Source organism: Varanus komodoensis, unplaced genomic scaffold (assembly GCF_004798865.1).
Source record: "Varanus komodoensis strain SLA01 unplaced genomic scaffold, ASM479886v1 scaffold45, whole genome shotgun sequence".
Lineage (NCBI taxonomy): Eukaryota > Metazoa > Chordata > Lepidosauria > Squamata > Varanidae > Varanus > Varanus komodoensis.
Genome location: NW_025336011.1, coordinates 37,055 through 52,759, shown reverse-complemented (window position 1 = coordinate 52,759; position 15,705 = coordinate 37,055). Strand labels below are relative to the sequence as shown.

The following is a 15,705-nucleotide window of genomic DNA, read 5'->3' as shown; positions in this document are numbered from 1 at the left end:
CTCTCTCTCTCTCTCTCTCTCTGTCTCTGTCTCTGTCTCTGTCTCTGATTTTTCTTTATCTAGTCTCTCTTTGCTTCTGTTCATCCATCTCCTGGTTCCTCATCCCTCTGCATGCCACTAACTAGTTTCATTAGATATTAATTGATTTGTGAATTCAGGCTGAATTGCATCATCAGCAGATGGCGGATCCTGAGTTGTTGGAGGAATCTTCGTCACTGCTGGAGCCAAGTGAAATAGGAAGAGGAGCTCCACTGCGACTGGGGTATGTACAACATTTCTGTTTGAGCAGCACCAGTGATGCTTCACAGAATCTCTTCTAGGCCACAGGCCTTGGAATGAAAGACGGATCTGCATTCTTTCATGTTGTTCTTGACTCTTTGTCCACAAAACTAGAAGAGAACAGGCTAGCCTGTAGACATCCAGTCTTTTCTAGATCTGCTGAATTGCTAGATATTACATCTAAATCACATTTCTGTTGATGGCCCACATCATGTCCAGTTTTGTCAGCTGACTGCATTTTCACATTGAATACTATTTAAAATGTAAATAACTGAATACATTTTGGTCACAGATTGTGCTGCTAATCCAGATTGGTGTAGGTTATCAGTTTCAAGTTGCTCTCCTTATTTTACTGCTTGGAATAGCTGGAAAAAATGATGAGAATTGCATGGCAGCTTTAACAGTTGCTGTTAATATATACATCCTCTAACAATGGATGGATAGGTTCTAGATTTAGGAAATTGCTCATTACTAGCACTTCAGAAAGGTTGCTGAACTTTTTTTAACTTAAATTATTTTAAGTACCAAATATGGGTGAAATAGAGGTCCTGTTTTTCCTACACTCACCATTGTGTACTGTAGGTTTGATTCAGTATCATAATAAGTTTGATGTTTGCTTTTTAAAATTTCTGTAGCATATGTCTATATGTTTATATGTTAATAACTGTTGGAAGACTGAATTTATAGTGCAGCCCATCAGCAGAACTAATTCCAACTCGCAATGTGCTAGATTTATAGCTTATTTTGTTTTCAGGAGGCTTCTATGACAGCCAGCCCTTATTTTTTCTTGTTGGCTTATTCAAGACTCTGCTCTCTCCAGATATCAGTCTCAAAAAGCTTCCTTACATGGACACAAAAGGTTTTAATAGATTGTGTCCTTTTCAAGTGTCATGTTCTCTGAGAATGCAGCTTAAGTTTTGTTCTGATTACTTTGTACCAGTTACCAGTAATGTCTGAATTGCACAAAAACATTGCTTGTTCTAACTGTATTTAGAAAGCCAATTATGGTTTGAACTGAATGTGTGGTAGATAAACAATACAGTGTTTAGAACCAGCTGGCTGCTTTTGCTTTTCTTCATCTCAATATTGCGGTTCATAAATTCATGGCTGCCCCTTTAGTGCAGCAGTCCTAGGAGTGGTTGAAACCCAAAACTGCAACTTATCAGTTCAGATATCATCCCAAACCATGGATAATGTATACTATTGCTTGTACATGTATTTCAAACCCTGGTTTCTGATTTACTGGCCAGTTGCAAACTCTGGTTTGTCAATTCAGACATCATGCTAAATCATAAATTCCTTAAGTATAATATGAGGTAATTTCTGAGCCATTTGTAGGTGCGACAAAAGTGCAGTTTCTTACTGTAGCCAATTAAAATTCAATAGTTTCTATGGTTTTAAAAAATGTGCCTATGTTAAGATTCTTGTGCATTCTGGTGGCTTTTCTGTTGCATTCTCCACGTTCTTTTAGGCCAGCCTTCCCTGACCTGTTATCCTCCAGATGTGTTTGTTTAGAACTCCCAGTAGCCTCAGTAAGCATGATCATTCTGTTCTAAGTTGTGCGTGGATCAGTTCATTGTTCCAAAATGTTCTTTCTTGTTGGCTTTCACTCTTATTGTGTTCAGATTTGTGGCTGGTGTGATCAACCGTGAGCGAATCCCTACCTTTGAACGGATGCTGTGGAGGGTGTGTCGTGGAAATGTCTTCTTGCGTCAGGCTGAAATTGAAAACCCATTGGAGGACCCAGTGACGGTAAAAGACCTATTTCTGCAGCAATAGGCTGCTGTGGGCTGTCAAGATTAAAACCTTTTGGATGTTTTGTTTTTCCTAAAGGCCAATTAATTAAGTTCTATTTTGAGTTGGGGGTAAGGCTTATTTTAATTAGTGCAGAAATCCAAGGACTGCTTGTTTGCTTCAAAGTTATATAGTGGTCACTTAATATACTGACGTATTATGCCTTAAATAAGTGAATTGTAAACTGTTCTGTATGTTGCTCTCTTCAGAGGTATCAATACTGAGGTTTTGGCTATATGCAGTATTATTTAAATTAATCTATTAGAATATGCAAATAGATCAACATTCTTAATTATTTAAGAGGCCCAGTTTAATTGCATATTTGTATATTGCGGTACAGATATTCAATGCATTCTATAATTCTAGTAAAGTCTATATAATATTTATTTATTGTTGCATTTATATTCTGTTCCCTACTCCAATGGAATAGAACAGTGGTCCTCAAACTTTTTGAATAGGGGGCCAGTTGAAAGGCTGTGGTGACCGTCGCGGGCCGGTGAAGTGGGGGTGCCTGGGGGCGCGGACCGGTCAGGTGCCGTCAGGTGCGTGCGAGGCGGCATTGGGCACACGTGGCGGTGGCTCGCTTGCTCAGAGATCTCCCAGCGAGTCCAAAACCATCTCTGAGAGAGCAAGCCGCCACCGCCCCGCCCGGGCTGCAAGGCAGCGGCGAGCGTGCACATACAGGAGGCAGGCGGCGGCGGCCGCTTGCTTGTTCGGAGACCATCTCCAAGCGCACGCGTGCGGGAGGCAGGCGGCAGCAGTGACGTGATCGCTCAGAGACCGTCTCCGAGTGAGCAAGCCGCCACCTCCTTGTCCGTGCAGCAAGCGCACGCGAGGACGGTGAATGGTGGCGCGGGCCAGATGGATGGCCATGGCGGGCCGGATCCTTCCTGCAGGCCGTACTTTGAGAACCCGTGGAAGAGAAGAGAACATTTAAATCATATTGTGTGCTTTAATTTTTGCCTTAAATATTTCATGTACTTGTGAAGTATTCGGGCAAACAAAACAAAAAGCTTCATGATATTTTTTTAGAGTTGCTGTTCATTTATTAATTATGCTAAATTGGAACACTCTTGGGGATCCAATGAAAACAGAAATTTCTAATGAAAGCTGAATTTTATACTGCAAAAAACCCTAACGTGCATTCAGAAATTCCATAGCACAGAATGTGCTCTAGGGACAGGTATCATATTTCCTCATCCTAATCTGCTGAGGGTCGCATGCTGGTGCTGGCCAGGTGACTCTTTTTCTCCTTGTTCCTGCTGCATCCTTCTCTCTCTCTCTCTCTCTCTCTCTCTCATTTCCGCTGTCTCTCCCTCTCCCTCTATATACCCAGATCACTCTTGCTAGAGTTTAAAATTAGCCTAATGTGGAATATGTGGCATTAAACACACCGAGAAGCTCTTCAGCCATAATACAATTCATGCGAACAAAAGGTGAACACTGTATCCCCTTAGCCCTCCAATTATACCAAGCAAAAGTACTAGCTCAGTTATTGTATGGATCTCAATTGGAGCCTTTTCTGAATATCCAAGTACTACAACGTGTACCATCAAAATTTCTGAGGGCAATACTGGATGTTTCTAGAGATGTCTCCAATGCAAAGATAAGATTAAAGCTTGGTCAGATTAAAATTGAAGCTAGGATCTGGGGGGCTATCCTTGTGTATTGGCTCAGATTGTTATATTTTCCAGGTGACCTTGCTCCACTAATTTTGCAGGATAATTTGAAATTCAAATAAATTGAGCAGAAAATAGCTCTCTTGGGCCTTCCCCTGCAGACTCTACTAAATATGGGCTTTGAACAGAAAACGGAAACGATCAAGTAGTGCATAACAGACATAGAGAGAAAAGTGATCTCAATAGTGCCCCAGAATTCTATCTTAGGGTGGACTATAGACACATTGCAATAGCTGCACCCTGTCTTGAACAGTTGGAGCTGCACAAACACAGAAGGGCTTTTACCTTGGCCTGCCTTAATGGTCTTCCATCAGCAGTTTTGGAGGGATGGTATAAAAAGATCCCTTGGTCAGAGCACCTTTGCCCCTGTGTTATGAAACAGATAGAAACTACAGAGCACATCCTGCTGTGGTGTGCATTTTATAGGAATAATCACGCTGCACTCATTTCCCCACTGATGAATTGCTTTCCGGGCAATATGGGACAACAATATGTCTATATTTTGCTGTCTGACACTAACCCCAGGTCACTAAATACAGTGTTGCTTAATTCTTCTTGGCCATGATGGGTGTCTGAAGGAGGATCCTGAAGGAGTGTGCATCTACTTAGCTGGATGAAAGACAAAGTCTGGAATGCCACTTACTTGAGATGATGGCTTTGAATTACAGAAGTAGTGCATTGTGTTGAAGTGCCTACTAATCTGACTGGGGTTTTATGACAGTTAATTCTTAACATATTTTCCTTCCTTTTAAATTCTATTTATTTATGCACATTGAGCTGGTCTTTGACCACAGTAAAATTTATCTAATTAGCCTAAGGGCTTCAGTTTGCTCACCTTTGCCTTGAAGCATGTGCAGAGTGCATTTTCCTTGCTACTGAGTAATGGCAGGCTTTGTATTGTACAAGGGCAGACTTGTATATCTCAGTTTAGAACCTGAGAATCTGGGGTTTGTGAAAAGTTCTGAGGGGTATGTGAGGGGCTTCCAGAGGCCAAGAATGAGACCTTCCCTTTCTTCCTTTGGCAGTTATAAGCCATAACTTGTTTGCACCTATCTTGTGTCCACTGAAGTATAAATAAAGAAATCCATTTAGGTTTGCTGCTTGTGCATATTCATAATACGGCAAGATCTAATCCTGCGGTGCAGGTTTTGTTTTGTTTTTTAATGCGGGGAGAATGTGTTTTGAATCCTGTCAGCTTTCTCTGTCTCTAAGTGATGAAATTGCAATGGACTGTGAAGTTGCACCCAGTGCTACTGTTCTTATCGAAGTTGTGCCAACATTTCCTAATAAAGCTTGTCTAGTGTTTTGTTTGAACAAATGCAGGAAGGCAGGGAGCTGCTATCTGACTCCAGCCAGCTGCTAAAAGAATGCATTGCTGGCCTCCCGGGAGAGTTCAAGGGTTTGGACTCCAAAGTACACCACCAAAATCAGTTCCTTTCTATTCACTTCTTTTCCTCCTGCATGTTTACTCTAGTTTGTGTCCTTGATCAGCTGCTTGGCGTATTTGCCTGGTTTCTGCAGTTACTTTGCTATCCCAGTAGCCAAAGTTAGTTAGATGGACTCATACTGCTCTGCTCCCCCTCTTCATTATTCAGCTCAAGCTGAGTGAGGTATCTCCCTACCTCTTATATGACTTTTTGGTAGTCTCTGTAGAATGGTTGTGAGAGCTTTGCGAGGTCTGTGGAAGAGCTGGATAAATTTTAAAGCTTAACTCACAAATCTGTTCCCCCCTGAATGTTGTAAAAGATAATGACTGCAGCCACCAGAAGCAGGCTGCTGAGTGTGTGGGATTTCAACCCATAAAACCATCTTCAGGATATCTCAGTGGGTTGGTTTTACTTTCCATAAGGGCCTCTAGGCAAATGATTTCCCTCAGTTTTACCCTCACAGCATCTTTGTGTGGTAGATTAGGTTTAGATTTTATTCAGCAATTATATTGCTGAGCAGTGGACCTGAATGGAGTCTTCCTGGTCCAAGACAGATACTAGTCTGCTAGACCATTAATGGTAAATGAATAATGCAGTGGCAATACTTGAAGTTTTGTAGTGGTTAATCCCAAATCCTTGATCTGTTGCTGTTTTAGGGGCACTTACTGCATCAGGTTTTTCTCTCTTCTAGGGTGACTACGTGCACAAGTCTGTGTTCATTATTTTTTTCCAAGGTGACCAATTGAAAAATAGAGTCAAGAAGATCTGTGAAGGGTAAGGAAGTTGAAATAAAAGGTTCTTTGGTTTGAATAGAGCCCAATCTGCTTTCAACTCATTTTGAGTTCTTTTCTTTGAGTAACAATTGCTGTCACACTTTCTGCAGCTGCCCCCAGTCAGTTATTTTTCATGTAGAGCTGTCTTTCAAGAGTGAGCATCCCATTATCTTGGGTCATTTTATATATTTATCTGTTACTTAACAGTCTGTGTATCTTTCAGATTCCGGGCTTCTCTGTACCCCTGTCCAGAAACACCACAGGAAAGGAAAGAAATGGCTGCAGGAGTCAACACCAGAATTGATGATCTTCAGATGGTATAAATGCTGATGGGGAGAGGGAGGGTGGAGATTTTCTTTCCACTGGCTGTACCTGTGAGCCTGACTTTGTTCTCTCTTTTGGCCTCCTATGCTGTAGGAGAACTTATCAACATTCACATATTGTCATTTGGGGTACAGGGGCTTGAGATACAATTGCTAATGTCTGGTGTCTCTAGAACCATATGTAGCTTTAGGCAGTCTCCTCTTAGGCCTGGTTCTGTGGGAGCTTGGAAGGTTTCACAGCCCCCTTTAACTCTGTGCCTGATTCCCATGTGTTCCAGTGCCATTTTCTTGACTGGACAAGAGGAGCAAACTATTCCTTCTCTCACTAGGCTCCTGCACTACACTCTTGGAGTTTGTGTGTACAAGCAACATCACAGAAATTATAGGGCTGAACCAAAGGATGGGGTGTAGAGCATGTCTTCATTTGTTTCTTGTGTTGCACTAAGTGGCTCTGGCCCAAGAAAGCTTAGGTCTCGGATCATGTATGTGTTTAATGCTTTTGTAGGATCACAAGTCTCAGTTCTTGTGACATCTGACCAGGCATCCATATATAAGCCATCTTTAGCCACCTCCCCTCAAATCTTACAACTCCCAGTATCCCCCTGCCAATGTTGCTGGCAGGGACTTGCTGAAAGTTCTAAGAACTTTTTCTGTTTTAAACAGGCATATAATAAACAAGCACATAATTGTAACCTAAGCAGATATAAAATGTATTTAAAGTAACAAAAGTACTGCAAGAATCTAGTCTGTTTTCATCTTTTTAAAAAGCAACAATAAAAATCTCTTTGAGTTAAACACATTTGAGATGTGCATTCTCTTTGGAGCTTACAGTTCTCTGTGTAGTTCTTTTCCCTTGCTGTACTTTTTCTAGTAAATATCAGCCAGAGGTAGGGAAGGGCCAACCGTCCCCTTAGTAGAAATGTGAGTGATTTATTTTTTCCATTAGAATAGGCAGTATTGAGATTGGATTGACTAAAAACGTGCTTTCTGTGTGGGCAATACATAGAACTGGAACATTGGAGTGAGTGAGCAGGAGTAGTCTTGTCCATATTTCAAGTGTGTTTTTATCCCTATGTTCACATACTTGCAGCTGTATCTGGTACAACTGCAGAGATAATCTTAAAATATTTTCAGTCTCAAACTAGAGTGGTCTGAACAGATTTTCCATAGCTCATAGAGTAGCAAAAGAATGCTCTGTAGACCTGTTTCCACCTTGTCTGGCTTAGCAGGAGAAGAGTGTGTGTTAAGAATACAGGCAATTCAATTATTTTAGACAGTTTGTGAGATTTATATATGTGTGCATTCTGTATGTCTGTGTGTGTTTATTGCAAAATAAATTATAGATGAACAACTAAAGAGAGATCAAAAATATGATCAGACTCAAATTCAACAATAAATCCTGAATTTGAATTCATGGGTGTGTGTGTGTGAAGAATTTCTAGTATACATAACCCTGGTTTTGGCTGCTGCAGCAGAGCCTTCAGCTATGGACGGTCTTGAAATGTAGTGAGCATCTCTCATGTATCAGGCCCTGCCCCTTTCCTCTTGCAGGTGCTGAACCAAACAGAGGATCATCGACAGAGGGTCTTGCAGGCTGCTGCAAAGAATGTCCGTGTCTGGTTCATCAAGGTGCGCAAGATGAAGGCCATCTACCACACCTTGAACCTTTGCAATATCGATGTGACTCAGAAATGCCTCATTGCTGAAGTTTGGTGTCCTGTTGCTGACCTCGATTCCATTCAGTTTGCCCTCAGACGTGGTACAGTGAGTACAATTCTTGCCTCTTTAGCTCTGCCATGATGCCCTGGAACCATTGCTGGCTGTGCTTTTTGGTGAAAGTTTCTTTATAGGCAAAATGACTGCGGGGAGATCTGTGGGTCTCAGAAGTAAAACATTTGATTCACAGAAAGACCTCTTGTTTGGGAAGTGGAGGTGACATGAGTCTGAACAGGACCAGTAGCTGCTTCCTCCATGTGCATGAAGGACTGCTTTGCCCTTTGCAAGCATGCTTGTGCTCTCATTTCTCTTGCTCGCCATCCTTATGTAGGTATTTCAGTAAGGGCCCATTCACAGGGCTGCACTGTAGTGGGATTCCTTATTTAGAAAACTCCTGTCATCTCCACCTCTGGACAGGAAAAGAGCAGAGAACTCCCACTTGATATCTGTCCAACTTAAACACATGGCCTTCAGTTTGCATTCCTCAGCTTTTTCTAGAGGGGAGGCATGCCTAGGTTTTGAACGACGCACCCACTGCCTAGGTATTATTTCTAGTTCAAGCAGCATTCATTGTGCCCTTAGGACAACTGACTTCCTTTTGCTCTGGATTCCTTTGGTGATGTAGGCTTTCTCACTGGCTTTAAAAGCACACTGGCTACTTTGATAAACTGTATAGGTTTCGACTTTAAAGAAACAAGCACATAGTAAGGTATTTAAGAGGGAGTGTGATGGAATCCATTAATTAGGTTGCTGGTTGAGGCTCTGAAAGTAATTCAATCTGAACATTCTTTTGGTTCTTTTTGAAACAAACCCTCTCATGTAACCTAGAAGCAAAAGACATTGCACAATCCTATAGGGAGCCTGCAAAGTGACAACATGCAGCTTTCAAAAATAACTTGGAAAGACGTGTATGTGTCTGAATTTAATTTGGGCTTCTGCTCCACAGTAAGCAAGTTTATTAATTTCTTTTCCCTTTCTGAGTAACAGGAGCACAGCGGATCCACTGTCCCCTCCATCCTGAATAGGATGCAGACCAACCAGACTCCACCCACATATAACAAGACCAACAAGTTCACTGCTGGCTTTCAAAACATAGTAGATGCCTATGGCATTGGAACATACCGTGAAATTAATCCAGGTAATGTAGAATGGCTACACAAACAGCCCTTGCTTCCAACTGGTGATGTATTGTTGGATGTGCCCAGCTGTTCTTTATTTCTGACCCATGCATGAGTGTGTGAAAAGGCTTACCCTAATACAGGTTGCAGTATAGATTTTTTCTTTTCTCCCCAACTCCCATACAAATCAACCAAAATTATAAGCCCAAATAATGTCTTGGGAGCATTTAATCCTGCATGGCCCTGGAGAAGCTGTGGACTTAGTCTATTTTTGGACAGGAGACCAGTGGGAAATCCATGTAAACTGCTTCTATGATAGCCAGTATGGAATGCAAGTGTAATCAGTAATAAACTGTTGTTAAAAACCCCAAATAAAGCAAGTTATGTGCACAATTAAGGCTCCTTTCAATGTCCTCTACTTTGAATGTCAAAATCTGCAATAGATAGCTATCTGTGAATAGAAGACCTCAGTGCTGGTTTTAACAAACTATTTTTGCTACTTCTCTCAAAGATAGACAGCTGTGCAGTGGGTGGGTATTATGTTAGAGAGGAACAAAGTGAAAGCTGAAAGATGCAGAGCTAGCTGTGAAGAGCTCAAAATTTGGGTCTCAACAGCAAACGAATTTTTATTCTTTCTTCTCCTTTTCCAGTTGCTAATTCAGTCTCAATTGGGACTGAACTGGAGAAGAGGAAGTGGGTAGGAGAGGTACAACTTGAGGTGGAAATTACAAGGAAGAACTGAGAGAGAACAGAAATTTGGCTGCTTGTGTATACAGGCATTACAAGACAAGTGCCTCACACCATGTTTTCCCCGTAAACTATGGAAACTTGGGGATGGGGTGGGAAAATTAAAATCAAAAGCTGCAGCTGTTGAGAAGGTGCCTAGTTGAATTCTTCTCACAGGGGCAAGGAAGACATGTGATCAGATTGCTGCCACATTCAGAGCCCTGGCAGTTTGTTGTGCCTGGAGTGGGACAGGCTCTTTCTAGTTCTTCCTGCCCCAGAGTTTCCCCATTGTCCTTCAAGCTATCTCCAGTAGGTGGGAGTTTACTGCATCAGCTATCTGAGGCCTGCCCTGATATGCCCCTGGAACACTGTTCTGGCGTCCTTTACAGGATAGTGATGGGGCTTTCTACGGCTGTACCAGGGAGACCTCTGGAGGTGTTGCTGGCAGGCCTTGCTGTCTGTAAGCACAAGAGTGGCTCTGCACCATCCTGTGGACTCTCAGCCGGTCTTCTATTGAGCATAGTTTTTTTTACTCAAGAGTTTATAGTTTGGGATTTTTTAAAATATTAGGATACTCTTAAGTGCTTCAACAACAGAACAGAAACAATCAAATGTAATCTTAAAATGCTAAAGTCACAGTATAAAACTATCAGTAATATGACATTATACAACAACAGCAAAATCATATCCTTCATTAAAACACAAACACAGTTTGAAACACAGTAAATGATTATACTGTGGCAATGTACTCTTAGAGCTTCATTTATTAGACAAATGCTAAAATGTTTCCCTCTTGCCAGGCAGGCATCTCTTTTTATAGCATGGATGCATATGTCTGTTTGAAGTTGTATTGCAATAACAGCTTGCATATTTTGATAATCAAGCACACACAGAGAGCAGACTCATTCAGTGTCAGGTCAGTGTAGCGAAGTGCTTTGTCCAAGCAGATAGCTGAGGAAGCTTATGGACAGAACATGTTGAAGAGAAATACGGCCAGTGTTTGCTAGGGATATGCTGCCTTTGAATATGAGAACTCAATTTCTGGTTAACCTGTAGGCCACCTTCCTCACCTGGCACCAACCTGGCATCCTGCAGATAGGATGAATTACAGTCCTGAAAAATTACAGTCCTCCACTTAGCCAGGAAAGCAGGGAAGTCCCAAGGTTTGCAGATCCCCACACCCACAGACATGATCTTTAAAGAAAACACCCTAAAGTGGAACAATAGGGTTGAAAGGCAGCACAATGAGGACTGAGCCTGCTTGGGCACAGGATGCTGACTTGACTAGCGGGGCTGGTGGGGACAGAAAAGTGGAGGTGATTAAAGGGAAAATGGAATAGAGTAGCTTACATCTTAAGTAGCAGCACCCTACAGTTCTGTGGTGGATCACACTTGAGAATAAAACTGGAGGGGAAATAGAATGGAATATCTGTTTTTTTTTTAAAAACCTATGGCTGGTTGACTATATTGAACTCACAATATAACTGCCCTCACTGCAGCATCTCATTGCAAGTCCATCTTATCAAAGCTAACAGCCGGTGTGGTGTGATAGTTAGACTGTTATACCAGAGACTCAGGAGTTCTGGGATCAAGTACCTGCTTGGTCATATGACAGGGGACCCCAAAAAATCAGGAATTATCTTCTGGAGGGCAGGCCCTTTGTAGTACAGGTTTCCCCCGCTGGGTGAGTGTTCTAAGAACCCATCTGCATCAGTGTACCCAGCTGGGTTGTTGTGAGAGGCTGCATTCGGCTTCAGTGAGGTTTTTTTGGAGACTCTTTCAATGTGTTTGCCTATTTCAGCGTGCAATGGTGAAATTTTGTTCAGCTGAGTGTTCCACAGTTTTTGACCCTTGTGCCCCACCCTGCCTATTCACCCGATCTTGCCCTGTGCAACTTGTTTTGTTTCCCCGGAGGAAAAATGTCCTCAAAGGGAAACGTTTTGCCGATTTAGAAGTGAAACAAAAAATGGCAGAAGCACTAAAAGGCATCAGAATTGACATATTCAAAACCTGCTTTGAGCAGTGGGGAAAAAAGTCTTGATAGGTGTGTTGCATCAAATGGAAGGACTTTGAAGATGACTGAAGGTTGAACATGTAAAAATAAATACACAATTTTTAATAAATTCCTGAGGTTGTATGGGGGTGGGGTCACCCTGTGTAAACTGATGGGATGACTTGGAGCAGGTCACTCTCAGCCTAACTTAACTCTCAGGGCGGTTGTTGTGAGGATAACATTGAGAGGAGGAAGATAATGTAAGCCACTTTGGCTTCCCCACAAGAGGAAAAAGGTAGGAATAAATATAAGAGTCTTTAGAAGACATTTTCCCCTTTAAATAGGCAATTATGCTAGTTCACATGCAATGGAATACATTAGCATTCAAAAAGAACTAGATAAGGAATGAAGCAATTTCTTACCAGTGTAATTTTTTTGTGTTGTTGTCTCCTTGGATGTAGTTCTTGGTTGTCTGCTTAACACAATATCTACCCATGAAAATGTAGCATTTTCTCTAGAGCAAACTGGCTCTTTAGCAGAAGAGAAAGAAGGCTGGATAGAAATGGACCTGAGCGCTGAGTAGGACAAATGGGTGAACTAATAAGTCAGCTTGCTTTTTAATCTAATTAGAATAAGCATGAAGCCAATTTTCTTACAAACAGTGTTTGGTTTGTCAGAAGTTTCATGTGTATTGAAACCCCTTTTCTTCTGGAGCTGATTTTGCAAGAGCTTTTTCTAAGGCCATGGCTTGTGAAAGAATTTGCACATTATGCAGAACTCAGAGCAGAATGGATAAGTGTAGCATCCTGCTACTCCAGAGTTTTAGGACTTAGAGATGAGTGGAGGGGAGGCAGTCCTAAAATCAAAGATTTTGCATTGCATTGTATCTATGGATATGATTATTCCACATACAGATTACTTGTTGTTACACTGCATTTAAATTCTGTCTGTCTTCATCTTGCAAGGAACGCAAGCTTGCTTACAAGGTTCTCAAGAGGAGCCCTGTGAGATACGTTAGGTTAAGCATCTGCGACTGGTCCAGAGTTCTACAGTGAATTTCATAACTGAGTGGGGACTAGAAGTAGAATCTCCCAAGTGCCCATACAGTGCTCTAACCACGAATCCACACTGACTCTGAGAAGTATTTCTTATGCTTTTCCCTAAACAAATTACCAGTAAGATTTCCAGTAAATGATTTTCAAAATATGGTTAGCCAGCTCATCAGAGATCATTGGTAGGTCTAATTGTGAGGATCGTTTGGGATCCAGAACTGTTGAGGGTCCCCTCTTTCAGTAGATGTTCTGTGTTGTTCTAGCAAGTGCTTATCTTTATTCTCATAACTTTGCAGCTCCATACACAATCATTACCTTCCCATTTCTATTTGCTGTGATGTTTGGGGATCTTGGCCATGGAATTATCATGACCCTTTTTGCTGCCTGGATGGTGTTCCGGGAGAGCCGCATTCTGTCACAGAAGAATGACAATGAGGTATGGGCACTGTCCCTCACTTGGTTAGTTGGGTGCCAGGGCAGTGGGGAAGAAAGGGAGTACATGCAAAATAGAAGGGAATGTCTGGTTGCTTGTGAAGAATTTAGATTGCTTTGATCCTGTCTGTATGTGAAGAACTCTATATTCTAGGTGAGAACAGCAAAGTGCAGTTTTAACTTTAATGGTCTTTACTCCTGAACTTTTAAAAATGGTCTAATAAGCTTTTGAGATGTGCACAGTGCACACCTAGAGTTTGATCCAGAGATGTCAAGTGTGCAGACAAGCTTAACTAGACTTGATGTAGTTGCATTTACTCAGAATTGATTTGATCTAGGGTTCGGATGAACCATATTGAAATCTATCCCTCCAAACAGTTGTGGGCTTCCTCTTGTGCTTGGTCTGGTCTTCAAAGTGAGCTGAGCTGTGAGGACTTCCATGAATGCTCACAGACCCACAGTTGTGCAACCAGCACCTTTCTTTTTGTGTTAGCTGTAGCAGCCCAAAAGGCAGCTGCAGCTGGCGCAGAAGAGGTTGTAAGGGACCTGCAAGGAAAGCAGGGTTGCCTTCCTGGCATCAGTGGCTGCTCCTAGGATGCAGAAGGGGTGCTGCTTGCACAGCGGATGGAGTTTGACTCCTAGAGAATGCCCCATGAATGCTGGGCATGTTCACCAGGATCTCAGACTGTGAGCTGTTGCAAAGTGGACTGTAATTTGAGGAGCCAAGCCAAAGAAATCTAATGGATTTCCGTCTTACATTCTTTACATATCCCCAGTTTGATAGTCAGATTTGCAATAGAAGGCATCACATTCTTTGGTGCGCACCTGTGCTAGAATTCAGGTTATTTCCTGCTCTTATCTGCAGAGCAACCAGCCAACTGACATTCCCAGGAATTGCTTTGCTCTTCTAGATCAGGCTTATGCCTGCCCAGGCCCTTGAATGAGGTAGAAGATACACAGCGGTGTCGTATTGCCCTTTTTTGAAACTCTGTCTTGGTCAGCTATCTCAAGTTCGTGTTTTTAATTGTTTTCTTTGCCTCCCTCCCCAAATTCTCCTTTTCTAACCAATTAACTGGCTAGATGTTCAACACCATCTTCAGTGGTCGGTACATCATTCTCTTGATGGGCAGTTTTTCCATTTACACTGGCTTGATCTATAATGACTGCTTCTCAAAGTCACTTGATATGTTTGGCTCATCCTGGAGTGTCCGGCCAATGTTCCAAAAATCTAACTGGAGGTAAGTAATGAGATATCCAGGAAGGTAAGAGTGTGTCAGATGTTAGGAGGGTGTCTGATCCATGGGAGTTTTTGGAGAGTGGGGGAGTGATCAGAAAGGAGGATGTAGTGGAAACATAGTAACACATATTGAAATTGATAGTTTTCAGCTCTTTGTGCTTATGATATACTGGTATTGTTGTTCCTGTGTTTTACCTCTCAAGGTCTTACATGTAGCTTTCTGTTCTCATCCATGCAGTGATGACCTTCTCCGGGAATATCCTGTGCTTCAGCTTGATCCTGCCATTGATGGTGTCTTTGGTGGGGCATATCCCTTTGGCATAGATCCAGTAAGAATCCCTCTTTCCCCCTTTCAATTTTCCCCGTGTATTTTGCTCATCCTGCTTTCTTACCCAACGTTCACTGCCTTGTTAACTTCAGTTGATTTATCTTCTGACCAGCGAAGCTGTTGGGTTGTGGCTGAATTGAGAGTGATGGGCTGAATGAGAGGGACTGTTAATTTATTGCGTATCAGGGACATTTTGCAAAATCCTGTGCTGTGCCAGTTCAGCTTGAATCTGGCATTTTCTTAATGTTTCCTGCTCCCCATGTAAAATTTTCATACATACATGTTGAGGAAAGACCTACACTGAATCTGTCCTCTTCTGATGTGTTAGTTTACCACATACATGGAGCCCTTTATGTGAGAGAGTGTTAAAAAAGAGTTCATCCATGCATGCATGATCATCCATGCGCTCTCTCTCTCTCTCTGTGTGTGCGCGCGCACGCACACAGCCTTTTCAAACTGAAGAAAAGCAGTTTCAAATTTTATCATTTCAGTTTGAAATGGCTCCAATTTCATAACTGAAGTAAGTGCCATTAGACTAGAAAGAAATAAGACATGCTACTGCCACTGAATAAAAAATAACTTTGTTATTTATAAAACTCAATCCTAAAGGACAAAACTGGTTGTAGGACTCCAGTGTGTGTTGTGCAGGAAAGTTGATTCCAGAATCTACAAGGAGGGTCAGGAAATCCTTGAAGTACCTGAAGGGGACAGGGGCTGGGAGTTTAGCTAGTCTAACGGAGTCACAAAACTATTGTTGAGCCACTACACTCACAAAGACTGCCTTAAAATCATGAGACCTACAAACCGGAATACTTAAGAAAAGCTGTC

At 42.0% G+C, this 15,705-nt stretch overlaps 1 protein-coding gene across 2 annotated transcripts in view; it reads left to right on the top strand.

Annotated features, from left to right (window-relative positions):
• ATP6V0A1 (ATPase H+ transporting V0 subunit a1) overlaps window positions 1-15,705 on the top strand; it is a 42,573-nt gene that overhangs the window by 6,195 nt on the left and 20,673 nt on the right. For both annotated transcript variants that reach the window (XM_044444478.1, XM_044444479.1), the window contains exons 5-13: window positions 180-262; window positions 1,905-2,031; window positions 5,871-5,953; window positions 6,176-6,269; window positions 7,827-8,039; window positions 8,979-9,129; window positions 13,177-13,316; window positions 14,393-14,550; window positions 14,788-14,878. In XM_044444478.1, the coding sequence (XP_044300413.1) occupies window positions 180-262; window positions 1,905-2,031; window positions 5,871-5,953; window positions 6,176-6,269; window positions 7,827-8,039; window positions 8,979-9,129; window positions 13,177-13,316; window positions 14,393-14,550; window positions 14,788-14,878 (1,140 nt within the window). The remainder of the gene's footprint in view (window positions 1-179; window positions 263-1,904; window positions 2,032-5,870; window positions 5,954-6,175; window positions 6,270-7,826; window positions 8,040-8,978; window positions 9,130-13,176; window positions 13,317-14,392; window positions 14,551-14,787; window positions 14,879-15,705) is intronic.